Raw genomic sequence first — 21,652 nt, forward strand, 5'->3', positions numbered from 1 at the left:
CTTATATAGAGAGAGATTGTGTCCTATCAATAGAATTTGCTGCAGGTGGACTCCTAAACACGTCTCAAGGACGGTTAAAGGATACAGGCTGTATCTGAACTAAAGTTTCTAGTGTCATCGCAAAGGTTCTGAACACTTATGTACATGAGATATTTAGGTTTTTCATTGTCATTCAATTGCAAAAATTTACAAAAACGTGTTCTCATTTTGTCAGGGTTTCTTGTGTTGATTAATGTAGAAAATGTATCAATGTTATCTAAAGTGTGTGACATACAATTGTGGAGAAAGTGATGGGGTCTGAATAATTTCTGAACACACTCGAACTTGACGTCGTCCTTACTGTCTTGTCTCAATTTACCAGGAAGTACCTCCGTAATCCACAGTAGCAACCTTTAATCTGTAACCCTCTTAAAAGCCCACCGTCATTAAGCCGCATAGTGTGTTTCCTGTATGTCTTTGTTACCACAGCAGAGGGACACGTCTCTTCGACCTGAAGGTACCTCAGGAAATCACATGTTCTCTACAAACCAAACAATCCTCGGTTAAAGGTTCATATTTACTACAGCTTCTTTGTTCACATGCAAAACACACATGCGGAGAGCGCTATGTCATCAGGAAGTTATTTAGAGTGGTTGGGTTGAGAGCAGAAGCCAGAATCCGTTTGGACCTTGTGTGCAAACTAATAAATATCCCCTCCTCTCTTCTCCTATCCTACAGACACAAGTCAACCAGCTGACAGAGTAAACAGGAATGTCAGATGTTTGAGTGAATTACAGCAGGCCGCAGTCAGCATCTAATCCTGGCAGTAGATGAGGGAATGACCTCCACTAGTGGACCTTAAGTAGGTGCATTGGAGCAGCAAAAACACACACTGTTTGTCCAGTGAGATAAACTAGAGGTAGACTGGAGCCCACGGGTATGGAGCCATGAAATGTGAGTTGGTAAATGGGAAAGCAATCATCAGGGGAGACAGTGTCTCGGAAAGGAACTGCAAACACTAGCTCACTGGCTCTCACTGCCGTCTTTGTGTGTGTGTGTGTGTGTGTGTGTACTGTACACACTGTTTATGCACACAGACTGTTCACCCACACAAACACACACAGAACACAGATATTGTTCACACTGCATGGATAGGTAGGGAAACAGCGGAGGCTGTAAATTGATGGAAAATGGCTGTTTAAGTGTGTGTTGATGGCTGCCGCTCCACTGTCCACTCCCCCAACCCCCCCCCCCCCCCCCCCCCCCCCCCCCCCCCCCCCCCCCTCATACACACACGCAAAAACGCACACCTGTAGCTACTGGCACCTACTCCCAAAGTAGTGTGCTATGAAGGAAACAGGGTGTCATTTGGGAAGCAGACTTTCTCTTTCAGTAGAGGTTCTATTGAGATGCTATTACTCAGGTCATCTGTCCTGACAGTGCCCGACAGAGCAAGCCAGCTATGATTCCTACTGCCCAGGGGGCAAGAGTTGTCCCTGAAAGAAAAGCTCCTGGTTTTGGGTTTGAATTGCATTGCTTTGAAAAGGGCAGTTTGACAAAAAGGCTATTGCTTTTCAAACCACATCCATTAAGAAGGGCGCGAGAGGGTTTTTATGAAGACATCACAACAAACAGAGAGCAGCTAATGAAAGGAGCTGATATCTCAGACCTCACGCCACATTTTACAGAGTCATTTCAATAGTGTGAACCAGTCCTGCTTCCTGGAGCCAGTACCTGTATGCACCTGTCCAACTGTAAGGACGTCTGGATCAGTCTGCTGAATGGCTGACAGACAAACATGTCCAAGTGTCTTGTGTCTCCACATCCATGTTAGTATTCAGGATCTAAACAACACAACTGACTCAGGATCAGCAGTTGTATTCTGAGTTGTCTCTTGCTTTCTGGTCTTATGGTCCTGTGGTTAAGTCTGGGTGTGTCTGGTCATGTATGATCCTCTCTGGTCATGTATGATCCTGTCTGGCCTTATATGATCCTGTCTGGTCCTGTACGATCCTGCCTGCTCCTGTATGATCCTGCCTGGTCCTGTACGATCCTGCCTGGTCCTGTACGATCCTGCCTGCTCCTGTACGATCCTGCCTGCTCCTGTACGATCCTGCCTGCTCCTGTACGATCCTGCCTGGTCCTGTACGATCCTGCCTGCTCCTGTACGATCCTGCCTGGTCCTGTACGATCTTGTCATGGTCCTGTACGATCTTGTCTGGTCCTGTATGATCTTGTCTGGTCTTATATGATCCTACCTGGTCTAATATGATCCTGCCTGGTCCTGTACGATCCTGCCTGGTCCTGTACGATCCTGCCTGGTCCTGTACGATCTTGTCTGGTCCTGTACGATCCTGCCTGGTCTTATATGATCCTGCCTGGTCTTATATGATCCTGCCGGGTCTTATATGATCCTGTCTGGTCCTGTTTGATCCTGTCTGTCCATGTCTTGTCCTATGTGATTCTATCCTAGGATCCTATATTTCTGGTCCTGTATGATCCTGTCTTTATCATGGTTTCTGGTCCTCTATCTGGTCCTGTGGTTAAGTCTGGTTCTGGTCCCGTCGGGTTCTGTCGGGTCCAGTCTCATGATCCTGTCAGGTTCTGTCTTGTCCCGTGTGTCTATCTGGTGCATTCTGGTCCTGTGGGTTTTTTGGTCCTGTGGGTCTTTCTGGTCCTCTCAGGTCCTTTGGGTCTGCATGGTCCTATCAGGTTCTGTCTGGTCCTGTCAAGTCCTGTCTAGTTCTGTCTGGTCCTGTTGGCTTGTCTGCTGTATTTAATGTTAATGTTGCTAAATAGGAAACAGATGAAGTCCAGCTCGACATGGTTCTCTGATGCTGTGTACTGTGTCATCACGGGCCGGCTCTCGGTTAAGTGCAAAATAAACACTTTCAACAAGGGGCCATTTGAACTGACCAGGCCTTGGAACCCCAACGTGCTGTTAAAGGGGAATAGCTAAGATTTATGTAATTTGCTTGAAGTAATTGTCAGACTGTCTCTCTATGGACGCAGCTCTGTCAGTCAGGGATAGCAGCGTCACGGACGTGTCTGGGAGCAAGAAAGCAAGTATCATTAACTACCAGCTGAGACAGACAGTACCCCTTGCTCATTTGGAGGTACTGTAGAAATGACCAACATATCGCTATTGTCATTAGACGAATGTGCTATATGAATATCGGTTGTCTGTATTGGCCAGGAATGATTTTATTGGTCCCTAAGGATTTGACATTAATTCATACGTGTATGTGATTGACTACTCGCTTCTAATGTGTTTTTCTCTTTTTCTCATCTCATCATGATAAACACCCTTTAATTTAAAATATTGTTGACGAAGACATAACAAAGCAGACATGCATTCCCTGTTCCTTTCATTTGTCTCCATCTGTCCTTGACATACTTGCGTTTATTTAAAGCTGGAGTATTTATTTGATGTTTCCAGTGCAGTGAATCAGTTCCTGAAGTGGGGCCTTAAAACGTCTCGGGAAGAATATGAACATGTTTTGAACCTCGGGGTAACGGGTGGTTAGGAGACTGAGCAGCTGCCCCCATTGGAGGTGGAGGTGGACTGGAGATAGTGGTGGACTGGAGGTAGTGGTGGACTGGAGGTAGTGGTGGACTGGAGGTAGTGGTGGATTGGAGGTATTGGTGGACTGGAGGTAGTGGTGGATTGGAGGTAGTGGTGGACTGGAGGTAGTGGTGGACTGGAGGTAGTGGTGGATTGGAGGTAGTGGTGGACTGGAGGTAGAAGGTGGATTGGAAGTAGTGGTGGACTGGAGGTAGTGGTGGATTGGAGGTAGTGGTGGATTGGAGGTAGTGGTGGACTGGAGGTAGTGGTGGACTGGAGGTAGTGGTGGACTGGAGGTAGTGGTGGATTGGAGGTAGTGGTGGATTGGAGGTAGTGGTGGACTGGAGGTAGTGGTGGACTGGAGGTAGTGATGGATTGGAGGTAGTGGTGGATTGGAGGTAGTGGTGGAGAGACTATCTGGATGCTTCGTGTGTCACACTTCATTTTAGAGTTTATGATGGTTTATTATCCTTGACTTTTTTCGGATAGTCTGTGTGTGTGTTTATCTGAGAGATGAACTATGGATGAATGAATAGTTTATTTTCAGCTAGGATGCAGTTCTGAGTGTCCTGGTCGAAATGTACAGCAATATATGTAGAATGGGGCTCAATTTAGGACAGCTGTAGTGTGTGAGACCTTCTCTGTAGTCAATGTGTCAGTTCGGTTTAACCACATGTTATCATTGAGTAGCTCCTTACTCTATGTACCTGGTCTCTGACACTGTGAATGTTATAGTCTATGTATCAGTATTCATGTTTGTCTGTGTTGTGTGTGATGGCGTGTCAGTATTCATGTCTGTTATGTGTGTGATGGCGTGTCAGTATTCATGTCTGTTATGTGTGTGATGGCGTGTCAGTATTCATGTTTGTCTGTGTTGTGTGTGATGGCGTGTCAGTATTCATGTTTGTCTGTGTTGTGTGTGATGGCGTGTCAGTATATATGTCTGTGATGTGTGTGATGGCGTGTCAGTATTCATGTCTGTTATGTGTGTGATGGCGTGTCAGTATTCATGTCTGTGATGTGTGTGATGGCGTGTCAGTATTCATGTCTGTTATGTGTGTGATGGCGTGTCAGTATTCATGTCTGTGATGTGTGTGATGGCGTGTCAGTATTCATGTCCATGTGTCTGCCTTGATAGCAGTGCGGTTGGGTGACACAGGATTTTGCCACCTTCACCAAGCCCCCTGGGTGGTTGCTTCTATTCCTGGTTCCGTTGGCTATTCTGAGTGTCTGTATGTCGTCCTCCATGCCACTATTGTCCGGACTGAATTGCCTGGGGAGAACCGTGGCCTTCATACATTCCTGTGATGCCATTCAGCGGACTTATCCACTAGCTTTGCTGCCGGCTAGATCTTTTTTTAAAGTGTGCTGCTGTGTTTGTGAGGCAACTTTGTGTTTGTGTTTTTAGTTTGAAGGTCTTGTTTGAATAGTTGCAATATAGTTAGTTGAGCCTTTTGGAGGCATTAAATGATATTTAAGTTTGATGTTTTGGGGCTGTGTGCACAGCACTGCATTGTGTGTAGGAAGAGATCGCTTCTAGATTGCTGATCCTGGGTTAGTTGTGGGAGTGTAGCTGATGCTAGGATCTACATAACACAGCCTATTAGAGACAACTGCATTTTGTCCTTCATCTTGTCTGGCAACATCCCAACTGAAAGTAAATCTCAACATTGCCAGTGGATCAGACCTATATTTGTCTGTATAATACAATTCATTTTTTGATCTAAAAGTCTTATCTGATCCTAGACCAGCGTTCCCTGTCTTATATCCTTTGATTATGTGACATCAGTAAGTATTCCAGAATCTGCTGCCTGTTTCATACAATGCTTGTGTTTCTTTTTTCCCATAATTTAGCCTGGTTCTGGATCTGTTTTTGCTGTCTTCCAAATTCCAAATGGTTATGCAGCTCACAGAATAAATACATCGGCTAGCTCTATTTCTGACCTGCATATCTTCTGTCTGAGCAGTGACGGACAGCAGCAGATATATCATATCTGGTGTAAATTATTCTTAAAACATCTGCTGTCTCCCCTTTTACAACAACCAACACCATGTCAGCTTCCCCTGGATGTAGCCCACTGACCTACTAGAAGGCACTGTCATGCTGCATCTGATTGTCCTTACATACAACATGTTGTGTTTTGTGGTTTTCTTTTTATAGCTTCAGCATGAAGTGTGATTTGTAGTTTGTGTGTGTGTGTTTGTGTATGTGTGTGTGTTGTTTGTGTTGGTGTGTGTATGTGATGGCAGAGGGGAGTGTAATGATGAGACCAGCTGTAGGTCTTTCAGACGGTTCTGAGGGTTCCAACGGTTCTCTTAATCCTGACCCTAAAGCGTTAACACTTAGGGGCTCGTCAGCCCTGGAATGAGCACAAAGTTCTTGGGCACTTTTGTTGCTGTCATTCAGAGCTACTAAGTTGGGGGGAAAAAAACAATGTTTGCCTGTCAAAAGATTGTCAGTTGTATAGTGGTACAGTGATCATTCATCTGGGTGATTGGGTGCTGCTAAGGCTTTCAGAGTTCTTCAATGGTCGCAGGAGTAGCTATACTATTTTTTCTAAATTTGTATCCCTTCTTTTCCTCAACTCTTTCATCTGCCTGCATTCTCCTCCTTCTTCCACTTTATCTTCCTCTCTTCTCTCTCTCCTCTTTCTGTCCTGACCCGGCCTCTCTTGCTCTGTGGGATTGTTGACATACAAGCCTTGAGTGACAATCACCTGGCGCTCACCTGCTCCTGACCAGAATAGGGCTGACACGGGAGGGCAGGGGTGGGGGGGTGAGGTTAGGGGTCAGGGTGGTTGTGGTTGTGGCGTTTGAGGTGGGTGGAATGGGGGGGGGGGGGTCGTTTGGAAGGTCAGAGGTTACCGGTGGCTCCAGTCACCCTCAGCTGTGTGGGTGCAGCGATCCTTCACTAGCCACCCGCCAGCATGGACAAACAAGGAACAAGGGACCGAGCGCATGAGAGACAGACTAAAAGGTGGAGGGAGAAAGACACTGAGAGATGAATAAAGTAAAAGAGGAGAGCTGGACAGATAAATAAATACAGTCAAAGAGAAGAGAGGGCCTCTGCCGCTTAGAGGAATGAGGGAGGAAAGGAAGAGTAATGATGCAGAACTTTGTTTATCCCTTAGGGCACTTTTCCATATAGCTGGGACACTGACAAACTCAACTGACGACCCACCTAATCCCCAATACTGTCAACAAAAGAGACAGTCCCCCTCAATTAAACTCCCTGCCTTGTATAATCACACTCTCGGCCTGTGTTAGCGTTAGCCTCTTGCGGCTGGGTCTCAGTTCTGTAACTGCAACTCTGTTTAGTCACGATTCAGTGCTGCACTTCCAGAGGTGGGCTTTTCAAAGGACATTCTAGTCGGCGTAGGCTGAGCAGCCCAGCTCTGTGAAGATAAGATCAAGCTAAGGGCTTTCACACCAGGTCCCCGCTCTCGTCTGTGCTCCGAGAACATTGTTCCACACACAGGATATAGTAGGGTTGACACAAGAGTAGGGGGAGAGGAAAGAGGAGCGAGGAATGATTTGCTGGAATGAGGCACAGCTCTACACAGGAGGTGTGGGGGGGGGGTTTGATGGGGGGTGATGGGGGTCTGTGTTTATGTGGAGTCGGTGAAGAAAAGCCTTTCTGTTTGGCCTATTTGACATGACTGGGCTAACTAATGATGTCTCCCTCGGCACCCTGTTTGCATGCCGGACGCTGTTCTGTGAGCCGAGGATACTCAGGGTGCTCAACTCCCCCCTTTTATGCTGACCCCCTCCCCCACCCACACCCCTCTCTCTCTGGTAGTTTGTACAATGTGGCGCCTGCTGAAAAGAGCAGGCTTTTAGGTGCTTGGTAATTGGGTGCTGAAAGTGCACTGCACTGTGTCACAGCGAACGCCGGGCCCGTCGTCATCATCAATCGTGCTTTATGGAAATTGTCCAGTGCCGTGATCATTTGAAAGTGAGGGAGGAGGGCGAAGGCAATGGGGATCACGTTGAGGACAAGATGAATGGACTTTTCCCTTCGGCTAGTAAAGAGATGTGTTGGAAACATGATGACTGGATGTGTCTCTGTGGTGTGTAGAGAGATGTGTTGGGAATATGATGACTGGATGTGTCTCTGTGGTGTGTAGAGAGATGTGTTGGGAACGTGATGACTGGATGTGTCTCTGTGGTGTGTAGAGAGATGTGTTGGGAACATGATGACTGGATGTGTCTCTGTGGTGTGTAGAGAGATGTGTTGGGAATATGATGACTGGATGTGTCTCTGTGGTGTGTAGAGAGATGTGTAGGGAACGTGATGACTGGATGTGTCTCTGTGGTGTGTAGAGAGATGTGTTGGGAACGTGATGACTGGATGTGTCTCTGTGGTGTGTAGAGAGATGTGTTGGGAACGTGATGACTGGATGTGTCTCTGTGGTGTGTAGAGAGATGTGTTGGGAATATGATGACTGGATGTGTCTCTGTGGTGTGTAGAGAGATGTGTTGGGAACGTGATGACTGGATGTGTCTCTGTGGTGTGTAGAGAGATGTGTTGGGAATATGATGACTGGATGTGTCTCTGTGGTGTGTAGAGAGATGTGTTGGGAACGTGATGTGTACATGTCTGTAGTGACTATAGACACGTTGTGAGCCATTGAATGGACATGTCTCTGTAGTGAGTAGAGAGACTTGTTGGTTGTCCACTAAAGGTTGTTTGCATTTTTCTTCTCCCTAATCAAAGACAGCAATTATCAGGAAAAGTCATAGCAATATTTTTGTTGTGAAAACACAGTCACAAACACAGATAAGGATTTCCCTCCACACTGGATGACCAAGAACATAGGAGACTTATCAGAGAGGCGAGATGCTTCCAAGAAGCCAATGACACTTGTCAGCAAATACTTAGAAAGCTGAGCTTGATATATTTTTTTAAATTCTGTAGACCTGTGGTGAAATGTCATGACGTGGAACTGGCCTAAATGCAAATTACTATGTTTGGTGAAAATCTGACACGGCGTGCCATCTAGAGGACACTGTCCCTGCTGTGATGCTTGGTGGTGGCAGCATCATGTTTTGGGGATGTTTTTCATCAGGTTTGTTGGAATTACAGGGAAAATGTATAGAACATTGCACAGACACATCCTTTAGGAAACCCCGCTGCCCACTGCGAGAATGCAGAAACTGGGCCTGAAGTTTACCTTTCAGCATTACAAGATCCTGATACACACAGCCAAAGTTATAGCGGATCAGCTAAGGGATATTAAGGTAAATGTTGTGCAGTGCCCCGCCCGACCTTAATCCGTTCAAAAATGTGTGGCATGACAAAGATGGGAAAGACGTCAATCAACGCTCACCAAGGGACATGACACAGCTTGAACAGTTTTGTAAAGGAGAATGGTCCTGTATTGCAATTTAAAGTGTGCAAAATTGTCTCCTAACTCCGACTCACAGCTCTAATTACACTTTGTTGGAAGGTGCTTCCACCAATTATTAACTTAAGGGGGTGGAGTCTTATCCAATTCTGACCCCTGTCGAGCAACCAGATTTTTTTTCCCCAGTGGCTAAGTTTATACTGTGGCTCAATGCTCATGCCTGGGGAGCTTTTCCTGTGTAGCAACCAGGCTACCAGGAATTGCTGCTAACATAACTGCCCACAACAAAAGCTGTTTCCGTTGAAGTCGTAGTACACTTAATTCCTCCTTGGCTCGCACACGACCTTTCCGCCCTTGTTGGAAATGTGAATTGTGTCCCGTGTTGTTCCACATGACCAGCTTGGTGACCAGCTGATGGACTGACCTCCACGTCCCAAATGACACTCATTTGCCCTAGGCAGTGCACTTCTTTACCCAGTGGGCCCTGGTTCAAGTTAGTGAACACTGGCACTGCCTAAAAGACAGATGGTCACACACATGCACACACGCACGCATACACGCACACAGATTTGTTACCGTTCACATTTCACATGAGTTTCAGGTCCACATCCACGCATATGTACACACAGGCACGCACACGCGCACACACACATGCACAAACACACAAACACCCAGCCTGGGAGTGTGCTGACAGTTAATATCTTTATACTCCCTGACGAAGGCCATTAGCAGTTTCAAAACTTGTTTCAACTGATCATGTCATAACCAGAATAAAGGCTTTATTAAACTAATTATTTGAAGAGGGCCTTGGTTCCCACTTGACAACTACTTAGCCTCATTGCCAAAGAGCTTCTTCTGTTTACAAAGTTCCACAGTAGTAATTCCAGCAGTGCTCCTCCTTTCCAGAACATTTGACAGGTGTTGGATTAGGGAGGTGCTTTGTCAAAACCTCAGCGCCTTCTCACGTAACTTTGCACAGTTCTCACATAGTTTACGGACAGGGGCAGCAACAGAGGAGAAGGGGAAGATGTGAAGGAGGCCAGTACACTCCTCGCTCTTTTCACTCAGTGCTGTGGAATTGGTAAGAGTTGCCCTCAGTTCGCCTGGGCTCCCGACTACTCCTTTCAGCTTCCCACAGCTCCTGTCACCTCCCATGGCTCCTGTCACCTCCCATGGCTCCTGTCACCTCCTGCGGCACATGTCACCTCCCACAGCTCTGTCAAAAAAATATTCTTCAGCCACTTCACTTCTCTATTCACACAGATCAGAATTTGTGTCCTGAATGGCTTTTATTTACTAGTACACTTCTTTTGACCAGGCTCATTGGGCACCAAGGAAGCTGTATGCCATTTCACAGCACGACATGCAAACATGCAGTGTATTCAGGGTTAAGAAAGGCTTTTATTTTTCATTTCATCCTGCAACCCCTCCCCTCACCCCCAAGAAACTTAGATTTATTATAATCCACATAATATTTCCCATTTCCTCTTTGATGCGGAACTATTTTCCTCCTATGAGTAACTGTCTCTGCTGCAGTGAAAACCCAGCACTCAGAAATAAGGTGCTATTTGGGTCTCACCCAGAGGCTTGTTTAAGTGGCCCTTTGAAAGGGCCTCTCTCTTGCCTTCTGATATGTATGGCTCTCTCAGGGATAGTCGACATGGTTTGTTCAGGGAATTGGTTTATTCGACCTTACCTCCATTCATCTCAGCGGACATAATATAAACTTGGCGGTGTATATTATTGAAAAGGCTGACATTTGAAATTGATCTAGATTTTCTTTTCTGTGGGAGAAGACAGCCTGAGGATTCATTTGAACGTCAGCCTTCAAACTGTGTACTGTACTGGTCTTATCTCTATAAGTCAGACTAGTGTTTATGTTATGGCTGAAGTTGTTTATGCCCCAGTGTTGGTGTGCTGACTGTTTCAGAACGCGCTGCTGTGTGAAATAGCATGCTGTCAACCACATTAACATCACCCTGGTGTTGAACTTATGGCAGTTTTTTCCTCCTAGTTGGAGCCGAGTGGAGCTGTATTGAGTTGACTAGACGTGATTAGCCTACAATTGCAACATGTGAAATATAGTCACAAGGGAAGAGATATCATATAATCTTTCCTGATTCCTTAACTTCACATTTCTCCATGTGCAGAGGTAGATGTCCCTTCAGCCGTTTAGGATGAATAGAGAACACAATACTAAAGTGTTTATAATCTGAAGTGTTTAATGGATCATTATTGTATTCATTATAACTACATTAATTATAACGTGTCTGTCCAGAGAGTAAGGTCTGTCCAGTGGGGAGAGTAAGGTCTGTCCAGAGGGGAGGGTAAGGTCTGTCCAGTGAGGAGGGTAAGGTCTGTCCAGTGGGGAGGGTAAGGTCTGTCCAGTGGGGAGGGTAAGGTCTGTCCAGTGGGGAGGGTAAGGTCTGTCCAGTGAGGAGAGTAAGGTCTGTCCAGTGGGGAGGGTAAGGTCTGTCCAGTGGGGAGGGTAAGGTCTGTCCAGTGAGGAGAGTAAGGTCTGTCCAGTGAGGAGAGTAAGGTCTGTCCAGTGAGGAGAGTAAGGTCTGTCCAGTGGGGAGGGTAAGGTCTGTCCAGTGGGGAGGGTAAGGTCTGTCCAGTGGGGAGGGTAAGGTCTGTCCAGTGTGTAGGTAAGGTCTGTCCAGTGTGTAGGTAAGGTCTGTCCAGTGTGGAGGTAAGGTCTGTCCAGTGTGGAGGTAAGGTCTGTCCAGTGGGGAGGGTAAGGTCTGTCCAGTGGGGAGGGTAAGGTCTGTCCAGTGGGGAGGGTAAGGTCTGTCCAGTGGGGAGGGTAAGGTCTGTACAGTGGGGAGGGTAAGGTCTGTACAGTGGGGAGGGTAAGGTCTGTACAGTGTGGAGGGTAAGGTCTATCCAGTGGGGAGGGTAAGGTCTATCCAGTGGGGAGGGTAAGGTCTGTCCAGTGTGGAGGGTAAGGTCTGTCCAGTGTGGAGGGTAAGGTCTGTCCAGTGTTGAGGTAAGGTTTGTCCAGTGGGGAGGGTGAGGTCTGTCCAGTGTGGAGGTAAGGTTTGTCCAGTGGGGAGGGTAAGGTCTGTCCCGAGGGGCGAGTGAGGTTTGTACAGAGGGGAGAGTGGAAGGAGTGAGTGTATTTAAAGATGTGACAGTAAAAGAACACCCATGAATGTTTCTCCGCAACCAAGAAATGGTGATATACCAATGCATTTGAATGAATTGGACTTTGTAGCATTCATCCCATAATAGTCATAAACTGCACAGTGTAAACAAAAACAGAGATAAAACGTGAATTATTGGCTGGGCATGGCGTGTGTGAGTGTGATCTACATCTATGTATATGCTGTATGTGGGAACTAGATGTCCCTATAAAGAACACAACACTTGATAGTAAACCTGACAAACACACATTTTTTTATCAGGTCCCCTCTTGGGAAATTCTGGCTTAAGGGTATAGATTTAGAGAAACATGTACTGAGCAATGTTCATAGTGTTTGAATTGGAGTTAGGTTTAGGATTTCCAATTATGAAGTTTAGTTTGGATACAACAAAGATGGGGCTATTGTTGTTAGGGAGTTAACCTCCTTAAACACTGGGAGCATGGATTGTTTGTACATTACTCATTATTCTATAGTAACAAATGTTGAAAAACCTTCTGTTTTCATCCCTTGCAGTCAAAAGTGTGCTTCTTTTACGTCGTGAAAATATGTTTTTAGTGCGAACTGTAAGCCTATTGAAATGGTGATGAATGGACAAATAGTCTTTTTAGTCCATGACTTTGTGTTGTACAGATGTACTTATTTCAAGGCAAGTATTTTCTGTATGTTATAAGGATAATGTCATACATGATAATGTGGTCATTCGTTTCGCGGGCGGTCCCCATACACCACTCCGCCGGGAAAGCTTTGCCATCGCTGACAGAGTTGACAATGTGGCGGGTGTGAAGTCGGTCTGAGCAGAAGGTATCGGGTGTCTGCCAGCGTTTACTGCAGCGAGGAGGGACACTTGCTTATTTTGGACCATCTCCACGATGCAGCTGCCAAGCATCTGGTCTGAATGAGCCAGCCGGAATGAATGAAAAAGACCTAACATATGAATGGACGCCGTCGTCCCAAACTGAGCCCTGTTCCCTCTGAAGAGCCCGCTACGTTTGACCCGGGCTGATAGTGACCCATGTGAGAAGTGCGCCGCGTGGTGCCTTTGGGAACGCTCGCAAAGACCCTTTGGTCTTCAGACTTTGTTCTCCTCATGTGACTAACAGGTGCTCCTTAAGAGGAGGACGTGCAGAGGAAACCTTGGTCACTCCAACAGAACTCCACAGTGTTCTATAAGGCTGAACAGTTGGAATGTTATTTCCATGACATGGCAACGTTTGTTTTAGTGGTGAAAGCGGTTTTTTTATGGTGCAGGTTGGAAAACATCCTCCTGCTCATCCCCAAGTGTGCCACGCGTTTTGTCTCCAACAAATCCAAGCCTTTGCCATGAAATACATCAGCCCCCCGTCTGTCAGTTTGACAGCGACCCGTCGGTTGAAAACAAGTAGGAATGTCAGGTCCTTGTTACACATGTGAATGTGAGATTGGGTCAATCCTGCGTCTGACCCTCTGCTGGTCTCCTCCCCAGCTAACGTTCTGGACGGGATGCTGCTCCGAGGCTCGGGCAGGGCGGCCGTGGAGAGTGGGAAGGAGGACGGTGGGAGCATGGCTCCAGTGTTACCCCTGCGCCTCCTTTGGTGTTACTGTCATCACCACTGTCCTGAGGATTCTACCAATAACACCTGCAGGTGAGGGGGACACACACAAATGATTCTGTCCTTGTGGATGGAAATGCATGTCTGCTTCTACCTAGCCCTAAACCTATTTCTTTGCCTAACCTTAACCGTACCCAAACCCTAACCTCAATAACCTTACTTGTATGTCCAAAGGCCTAGATTCCCAAGATATACACTCACCTAAAGGATTATTAGGAACACCTGTTAAATTTCTCATTAATGCAATTATCTAATCAACCAATCACATGGCAGTTGCTTCAATGCATTTTGGGGTGGGGTCCTGGGCAAGACAATCTCCCGAACTCCAAACTGAATGTCAGAATGGGAAAGAAAGGTGATTTAAGCAATTTTGAGCGTGGCATGGTTGTTGGTGGCAGACGGGCCGGTCTGAGTATTTCACAATCTGCTCAGTTACTGGGATTTTCATGCACAACCATTTCTAGGGTTTACAAAGAATGGTGTGAAAAGGGAAAAACATCCAGTATGCGGCAGTCCTGTGGGTGAAAAATGCCTTGTTGATGCTAGAGGTCAGAGGAGAATGGGCCGACTGATTCAAGCTGATAGAAGAGCAACTTTTGTTACTCGTTACAACCGAGGTATGTAGCAAAGCATTTGTGAAGCCACAACACGCACAACCTTGAGGCGGATGGGCTACAACAGCAGAAGACCCCACTGGGTACCACTCATCACCACTACAAATAGGAAAAAGAGGCTACAATTTGCACAAGCTCACCAAAATTGGACAGACTGGAAGAATGTTGCCTGGTCTGATGAGTCTCGATTTCTGTTGAGACATTCAGATGGTAGAGTCAGAATTTGGCGTAAACAGAATGAGAACATGGATCCATCATGCCTTGTTACCACTGTGCAGGCTGGTGGTGGTGGTGTAATGGTGGGGGGGATGTTTTCTTGGCACACTTTAGGCCCCTTAGTGCCAATTGGGCATCGTTTAAATGCCACGGCCTACCTGAGCATTGTTTTCTGACCATGTCCATCCCTTTATGACCACCATGTACCCATCCTCTGATGGCTACTTCCAGCAGGATAATGCAACATGTCACAAAGCTCGAATCATTTCAAATTGGTTTCTTGAACATGACAATGAGTTCACTGTACTGGAATGGCCCCCACAGTCAACAGATCTCAACCCAATAGAGCATCTTTTGGATGTGGTGGAATGGGAGCTTTGTGCCCTGGATGTGCATCCCACAAATCTCCATCAACTGCAAGATGCTATCCTACCAATATGGGCCAACATTTCTAAATAATGCTTTCAGCACCTTGTTCAATCAATTCCACGTAGAATTAAGGCAGTTCTGAAGGCGAAATGGGGTCAAACACTGTATTAGTATGGTGTTCCTAATAATCCTTTAGGTGAGTGTAGTAGATCGTAAGTGATGTCCAACACGTTGATATCGTCCATGTTCTGCCTGTTCCAAGTATTACCCATTAAGATTGAACACTCTGGCTCGTCCATATTCAATGTAGTGCCTCACGATACTTTACAATCTGTCTATATACTGACATCATTACATGATGTCATTACATGCATATTATTTGTTATGCTTTTAATGAAAAATAAAAGCTGATCCCAGTTCAGCATACCTGCACTAAAAAGCTTTGTTTACTTGGGCCATTGATTTTCACTCACTTTCCTACTCTCTTCTGGCGTTTCATTACTTAGGTTATTGCCAAAGCGGTTTCATGTGCACCTTTCTGCCTAATGCAGTTGTTTGTTTGGAGGGAAAACCTGGCAGGGTGTCTGGCACCTGCTCTGATGTGTTTTACTTTAAGCGCAGCGAAACTGAAAGAATACCCGACGTTCCAAATTACTGCCTGATGGGCAAATGAATGTAACACACACAAATTACATCAGTGTCTACTCAAGTCTCCTGACAACTTTAAATATGAAATAACTCAATCAGCATCATAAAACACAAATCTTCCAAGTTACTTTAAAAACAACCCTGGACTTATTTAATTTACATTTATAATTTAATGCTGTGTTAATTAGATGTGAAGATACTTAATCTTAATTTAAAATCCAAAAGTTTTATGCGTTTGACATAAACAGCTTCTCGTCTGTCGGCTTGTTAGAGTAATTACATTTTTGAATCACTTGTTTTGGAGCCATGGAAACACACACACACACACACACACACACACACACACACACACACACACAGCCAGGCAAGGAGATTCAGACAAAATGAAATTGGAAATCTGTTGTGTACAGCACCAGAAGCCACTAAAACAAAAACCTAGCTCTCCCTAGAGGGAAACAGGTCATTAAACTGATCCCCCCCCTACGAACTCAGACTGTTAACTGTAAACTGAGACAAAAATATAACGCTGCTGTCAATAACATTGACCTGTGTCCCTCTGGAGGATCCTTAACATTGACCTGTGTCCCTCTGGAGGATCCTTAACATTGACCTGTGTCCCTCTGGAGGATCCTTAACATTGACCTGTGTCCCTCTGAAGGATCCTTAACATTGACCTGTGTCCCTCTGAAGGATCCTTAACATTGACCTGTGTCCCTCTGAAGGATCCTTAACATTGACCTGTAATAATGAGCTGGGCTAATGGTGATTATCTTGACAATGATTATGACCATTCGGACGATAATGCGCTGTGTTGTGATATAGGACGGATGGCTACTGCTTCACCATGATAGAGGAGGAAGAAGGCGCGGTCCCGATCCTGACCTCAGGGTGTCTGGGCCTGGTGGGCTCTGAGTTCCAGTGTCGGGTGAGTCTGACCCAACACAGCATACCAGTCAGACTAAGACTCATTCGCAAAGTGTGTTGGGTTTGGAATACTCATAGTACACTGAACAAAATTATGAACGCAACACTTTTGAGCTGAACTCAAAGATCTATGAAGTAGATAAAAAGGCCACTTTCCTGCAGTCAGCATGCCAATTGCACGCTCCCTCAACACCTGTGACATCTGTGCCATTGTGCTGTGTGATGGACTGCACATTTATGAGTGGCCTTTTATTGTGGCCAGCCTAAGGCACAGCTGTGCAATAATCATGCTAATCAGGTGGATGGATTATCCCGGCAAAGGAGAAATGCTCACTAACACAGATTTAGACAGATTTGTGAAGAATATTTGAGAGAAATGGGCCTTTTGTGTACATAGAGAAGGTCTTAGATCTTTGAGTTCAGCTCATGAAAAATGGGGGCAAAAACAAGTTTTGCGTTTATAATTTTGTTCAGTGTAGATGAAGTCCCATGTTATGTCCTTATTATGCCTCTATGCTTCCAGGACACAGGCAACTCCCGACTGAGAAGAGCCCTGGAGTGTTGCACTGATCAAGACTACTGCAACAAAGACCTCCACCCCACTCTGCCCCCAGTTAAAACACCCAGTAAGACCACACACAGACTCAAATTGGCTTCTGGATTCATTCTTTGTAGGTTTAACAGTGATAAACCACTGACAAATAGAGGGACAAAGAGACCAGACATGAGTTTGGCTCACTGGAATATTTCACCATTCATTTCTAACATAGGCCATTGTTTTTATCTACTTCTAGGTTTGTGTTTAATGTAGGCTTACACCACCTCTGCGTTTTCATAAGTGTGTTTATAGCTCTAGGACGAGAGAGTGAGAGAAAGTCAGACAGAAAGATAGAAATACACAGAGAGACAGACGGTCAGACGGAGAGACAGACGGTCAGATGGAGAGACAGACGGTCAGACAGAGAGACTGACAGTCAGAGAGAGAGACAGAAAGATAGAAATACACAGAGAGACAGACAGTCAGACAGCGAGACACAGTCAGACAGAGAGACAGACGGCCAGACAGAGAGACTGACAGACAGAGAGAGAGAGAGAGACAGTCAGACAGAAAGATAAAATGCACAGAGAGACTGACAGTCAGACAGAGAGGCTGACAGAAACAGGCAGTAGCAACAATGGCCATGTGGGGTGCAAGCTGTCCCAAACCTGGATGAGAACTTTAGCTTTTCCTTGTGAAAGACTGAAAGAATGTGTTGGGCTTTACACACTGGGCGGGCCCAGTGAAGTGTGTATATATGTGTGTGTGTCAGTTGAAATAGATTCCCAGAGGAAGCAGAGCTACCTATAGACTATAAGCCAGTATTGTCATCAGTCTGAAACTCTAGCAGCGGGCTTCAGGAAACCCATCGATCAGGGCTAAGGTTTCCTCAGCTAGTTCACTCTGCCCCCAGGGACAAGTGTGTGTGTGTGTGTGTGCGTGTGTGTGTGCGCAAGTCAAAATGTAGGTTATTTGGAAGAGGGGTGGGATGTTGCCTAGTGCTTATAGTATTTGCTTCGTAGCTAAGCATTTGCTAGCTGAAATCCCCAAGCTGGCAAGATGAATTGTATTTCTGGCCCATGTGCAAAGCAGCCTATAGTGATGAATGTGGGAATATATGTGGAAAGAAGATGAGGGTTTCATGTATTTCTCCCTTCACACTTCCACCATCTTTCTTCCCATTCTTCCTTTCATTCATTCACCCTCTCTCTTTCTCATCTCTGTAGATTACGTGGATGAGAACATTCACCATATGGCACTGCTGATCTCTGTCACCGTCTGCAGCATCATTCTGGCTCTCACCATCATCTTCTGCTACTTCAGGTGAGACCCTCAGAGAGAGAACGTTCTAGAAGTGGGGCAACTCAGTCCCGTTCCTGGAGAGCTTCAGAACATTTTGTAGGCTTTAGCTCCAACCCCACTTTTTAACTAACCTGATTCAGTTTAATTATTAGAATCAGGTGTGAGAATATTTGGGTTGGAGCCCAAAACCTTCCTATCACAGGCATGTGAGCAGTGTTATAGACAGAATACTCACATGAAAGGGGTTGTTTGATGTTGGTGATGTGTTTGTCTGTTTATGTGTGAATTTTTCTGTGCTGCAGGTACAAGCGCCAGGAGTCTGGGCCTCACTATAGTATTGGTTTGGAACGGGACGAGTCTTTCATCCCTCCTGGAGAGTCTCTCAAAGACCTGATAGAACAGTCTCAGAGCTCGGGCAGCGGCTCGGGCCTCCCCCTGCTGGTGAGTTCCACACACTGCATCTTCTCACCACATGGGCTGTGTTCATTCTGCAGTTCTGTTGCTATGTCTTGCTTCAACACTGTTAAGTTGCACATTATCAAAGTGAATCAGTTAAAACACACAACACTGAAAGGCGAAGAGTGAAAAGCAAAGAGTGAAAGGCGAAGAGTGAAAAGCAAAGAGTGAAAGGCGAAGCGCATATTTTTTCAGTCAATGAAAAACAGTCATAGCCGAGTACATAAACTGTGTCTAGTCATTCTACACACGCCATTGCATTTGTAATCATTAGTATGGAGAAAAACGTACTAGTGCAGCAATCTCACTAGTGCAGACCAGAACCTCTCTGATACAAGGCTGGCGCCTTTTAGTTCTCATTTTCCCAAACATCTAACACCAGGTTATTAGTCAGCCCAGACTTCGGTATGTCACCTTTAAAAGACTATAACTTCTGAAGGTCCGAGAAGAACACGGTATGTCACCTTTAAAAGACTATAACTTCTGAAGGTCCGAGAAGAACACGGTATGTCACCCTTAAAAAACTATAACTTCTGAAGGTCCGAGACGAACATGGTATGTCACCCTTAAAAGACTATAACTTCTGAGGGTCAGAGATTAACTCGATATGTCACCGTTACAAGACTGTAACAGTCCTATTAATCAATACTAATACATAAATGTCTCTGATTGTCTCTAATTATACATTAGCCTTTACATGTCATGCGTGTTTTGCAGTCCATTCCTGGGTGATGTCGTACTGTAGGAAACTAAACAAGGTAGGGTTGAAATGTGTCTGCTAGAAACTCGTGTTTGAGTTGCATTTTAAATGTTTGACAGCTGAACTGGCAGAATGAATAGACCCAGTGTCTCTGGGAAAGTGATAACACCACCAGAGAGTAGAGTGTCTGAAACACTTATGTACCAGCACCTTTTCAGGCCAAATATATTACACATCCCTAAAAGTGACCCTCTGTGCTGGACCGGACAAAGCTTTAAGGCAATTCAATCCAACCGGCGTCGCAGCATTTCAGCAGTGGCCTCTTTCCCAGGGGTCAAATACAGTCGTCATCATCATCATCATCTTTAAATCATTCACTTACCCACCCTAATGCTTCAACCTTTCGAAACCTTTTTAAACCTCTTACATTGTTTATTATTAATTCATTAATGGATAATGGATATTTGAGTAATGACTCATTACTTTTCTATAGATCTGGACCAGTGCTCCATATTAGTGGTGGAACTCACTTTGTCCTCCGGGAAAACGGCCTTGTTTACCGTCACTCCCCTCCCCCCCCTCCTCCCCCTCCTCCCCCCCTCCTCCCCCTTCTGTCCCCCTCCCAGGTGCAGCGCACCATAGCCAAGCAGATCCAGATGGTGAAGCAGATTGGTAAGGGTCGCTACGGGGAGGTGTGGATGGGCAAGTGGCGAGGAGAGAGGGTGGCTGTCAAGGTGTTCTTCACCACCGAGGAGGCCAGCTGGTTCAGGGAGACGGAGATCTACCAGACGGTCCTCATGAGGCACGAGAACATCCTGGGTAAAGTCACACAGAGAGTCGATGTGTGCATGTGACTATATTGACTGCTATAATAGTGTAGGAGCCAAGGGGTATCCCTAGTTCTGGTTAGGGGGACATGGAATGTTAGCTACATGTATGATATAACTGTCGCTGTCCCTAGAGGCTTAGCGTTCCTTGTTTAGGCGTACCGTTTATCTATTCCTCCGATTCCACAGAGACGGATAAGGTACTAGACACGACCATCCTGGGATGTTGCTTTATAACACAAGCTACCCCAAGGTCCGCTGTTAAATGGTGGGAATCAGCAGAGAGAGAGAAACTAACACAGACAAGAGCCTTGATAGCACCATCTGGAGACGTGTACCGTGACCGCTGAATAAACATTGAAGAAGCCTCTAACCCTGATTCATTCTTTCACAGATACAAATCTACATGGAAAGCTATTAGCATAACGGTTAAGAATGTGTAGATCTGACAATGGTGTTCGAATTTGGTCAACAGTAATGTGTGATAATGTTCTGCGTCACCACATCACTCTTCTGTCTCCATCAGGCTTCATCGCGGCCGACATCAAGGGCACGGGGTCGTGGACCCAGCTCTACCTGATCACCGACTACCACGAGAGCGGCTCCCTGTACGACTACCTCAAGTCCACCACGCTGGACACCAAGGCCATGCTGCGGCTGGCCTACTCCTCCGTGTCGGGCCTGTGCCACCTCCACACGGAGATCTTCGGCACGCAGGGCAAGCCGGCCATCGCTCACCGGGACCTGAAGAGCAAGAACATCCTGGTGAAGAGGAACGGAGCCTGCTGCATCGCAGACCTGGGCCTGGCCGTCAAATTCATCAGGTTGGACGTGGGCATTCGATTGATCATCCCTCATCTTTTATATGTTCTTGTTCAACCAAGCACGTATTTTGCGTGTATTAAAAGAAGAAAACATTTTCAAATGCATTTTCCAATTACCAGGACCAAAATAATAAACTAGATAATCTGTAATTTGTCCTGAGTGTCTTTATGACACGTGATGCTGACCGTGGTGAACGATTGTTTAGCTGAAAGAGCAGTGGTTGGGATTTGAACACACGCTGCAGCAGGACAGGCAACCCAGACTAATGGATGACTCAAGGCCACGAGAATCTCTGACCTGACCTGGCTCTCCGCCTTTCTTTCCCCCCTCACCCCAGTGACACCAACGAGGTGGACATCCCTCCCAACACCAGGGTGGGAACCAAGCGCTACATGCCCCCCGAGGTCCTGGACGAGACTCTGAACAGAAGCCACTTCCAGTCCTACATCATGGCCGACATGTACAGCTTTGGCCTCATTCTGTGGGAGATGTCTCGCCGCTGTGTCTCGGGAGGTAGGTTGACCGTAAGGAAGTGTTGTCAAGTACAGGGTCAGGGACGTGGAAGCCGGTCTTAGATGCAGCAGGCACCAGAAGGGGGAAACAGCA

At 46.1% G+C, this 21,652-nt stretch overlaps 1 protein-coding gene across 5 annotated transcripts in view; it reads left to right on the forward strand.

The window, feature by feature from the left end:
- The window catches only part of bmpr1ba (bone morphogenetic protein receptor, type IBa), a 77,812-nt gene that overhangs the window by 52,886 nt on the left and 3,274 nt on the right, over nt 1-21,652 (forward strand). For 3 of the 5 annotated variants that reach the window (XM_029124821.2, XM_013136851.4, XM_029124822.2), the window contains 8 exons: nt 13,501-13,660; nt 16,297-16,399; nt 16,922-17,024; nt 18,163-18,259; nt 18,541-18,679; nt 20,021-20,213; nt 20,748-21,045; nt 21,384-21,559. In XM_029124821.2, the coding sequence (XP_028980654.1) occupies nt 13,501-13,660; nt 16,297-16,399; nt 16,922-17,024; nt 18,163-18,259; nt 18,541-18,679; nt 20,021-20,213; nt 20,748-21,045; nt 21,384-21,559 (1,269 nt within the window). Of the gene's footprint in view, nt 1-717; nt 842-863; nt 934-13,500; nt 13,661-16,296; nt 16,400-16,921; nt 17,025-18,162; nt 18,260-18,540; nt 18,680-20,020; nt 20,214-20,747; nt 21,046-21,383; nt 21,560-21,652 lie in introns of those variants that run through there. The other 2 variants (XM_020052143.3, XM_020052142.3) reach the window with 2 other exon arrangements.

The sequence above is a fragment of the Esox lucius genome, chromosome 13 (assembly GCF_011004845.1).
Source record: "Esox lucius isolate fEsoLuc1 chromosome 13, fEsoLuc1.pri, whole genome shotgun sequence".
Lineage (NCBI taxonomy): Eukaryota > Metazoa > Chordata > Actinopteri > Esociformes > Esocidae > Esox > Esox lucius.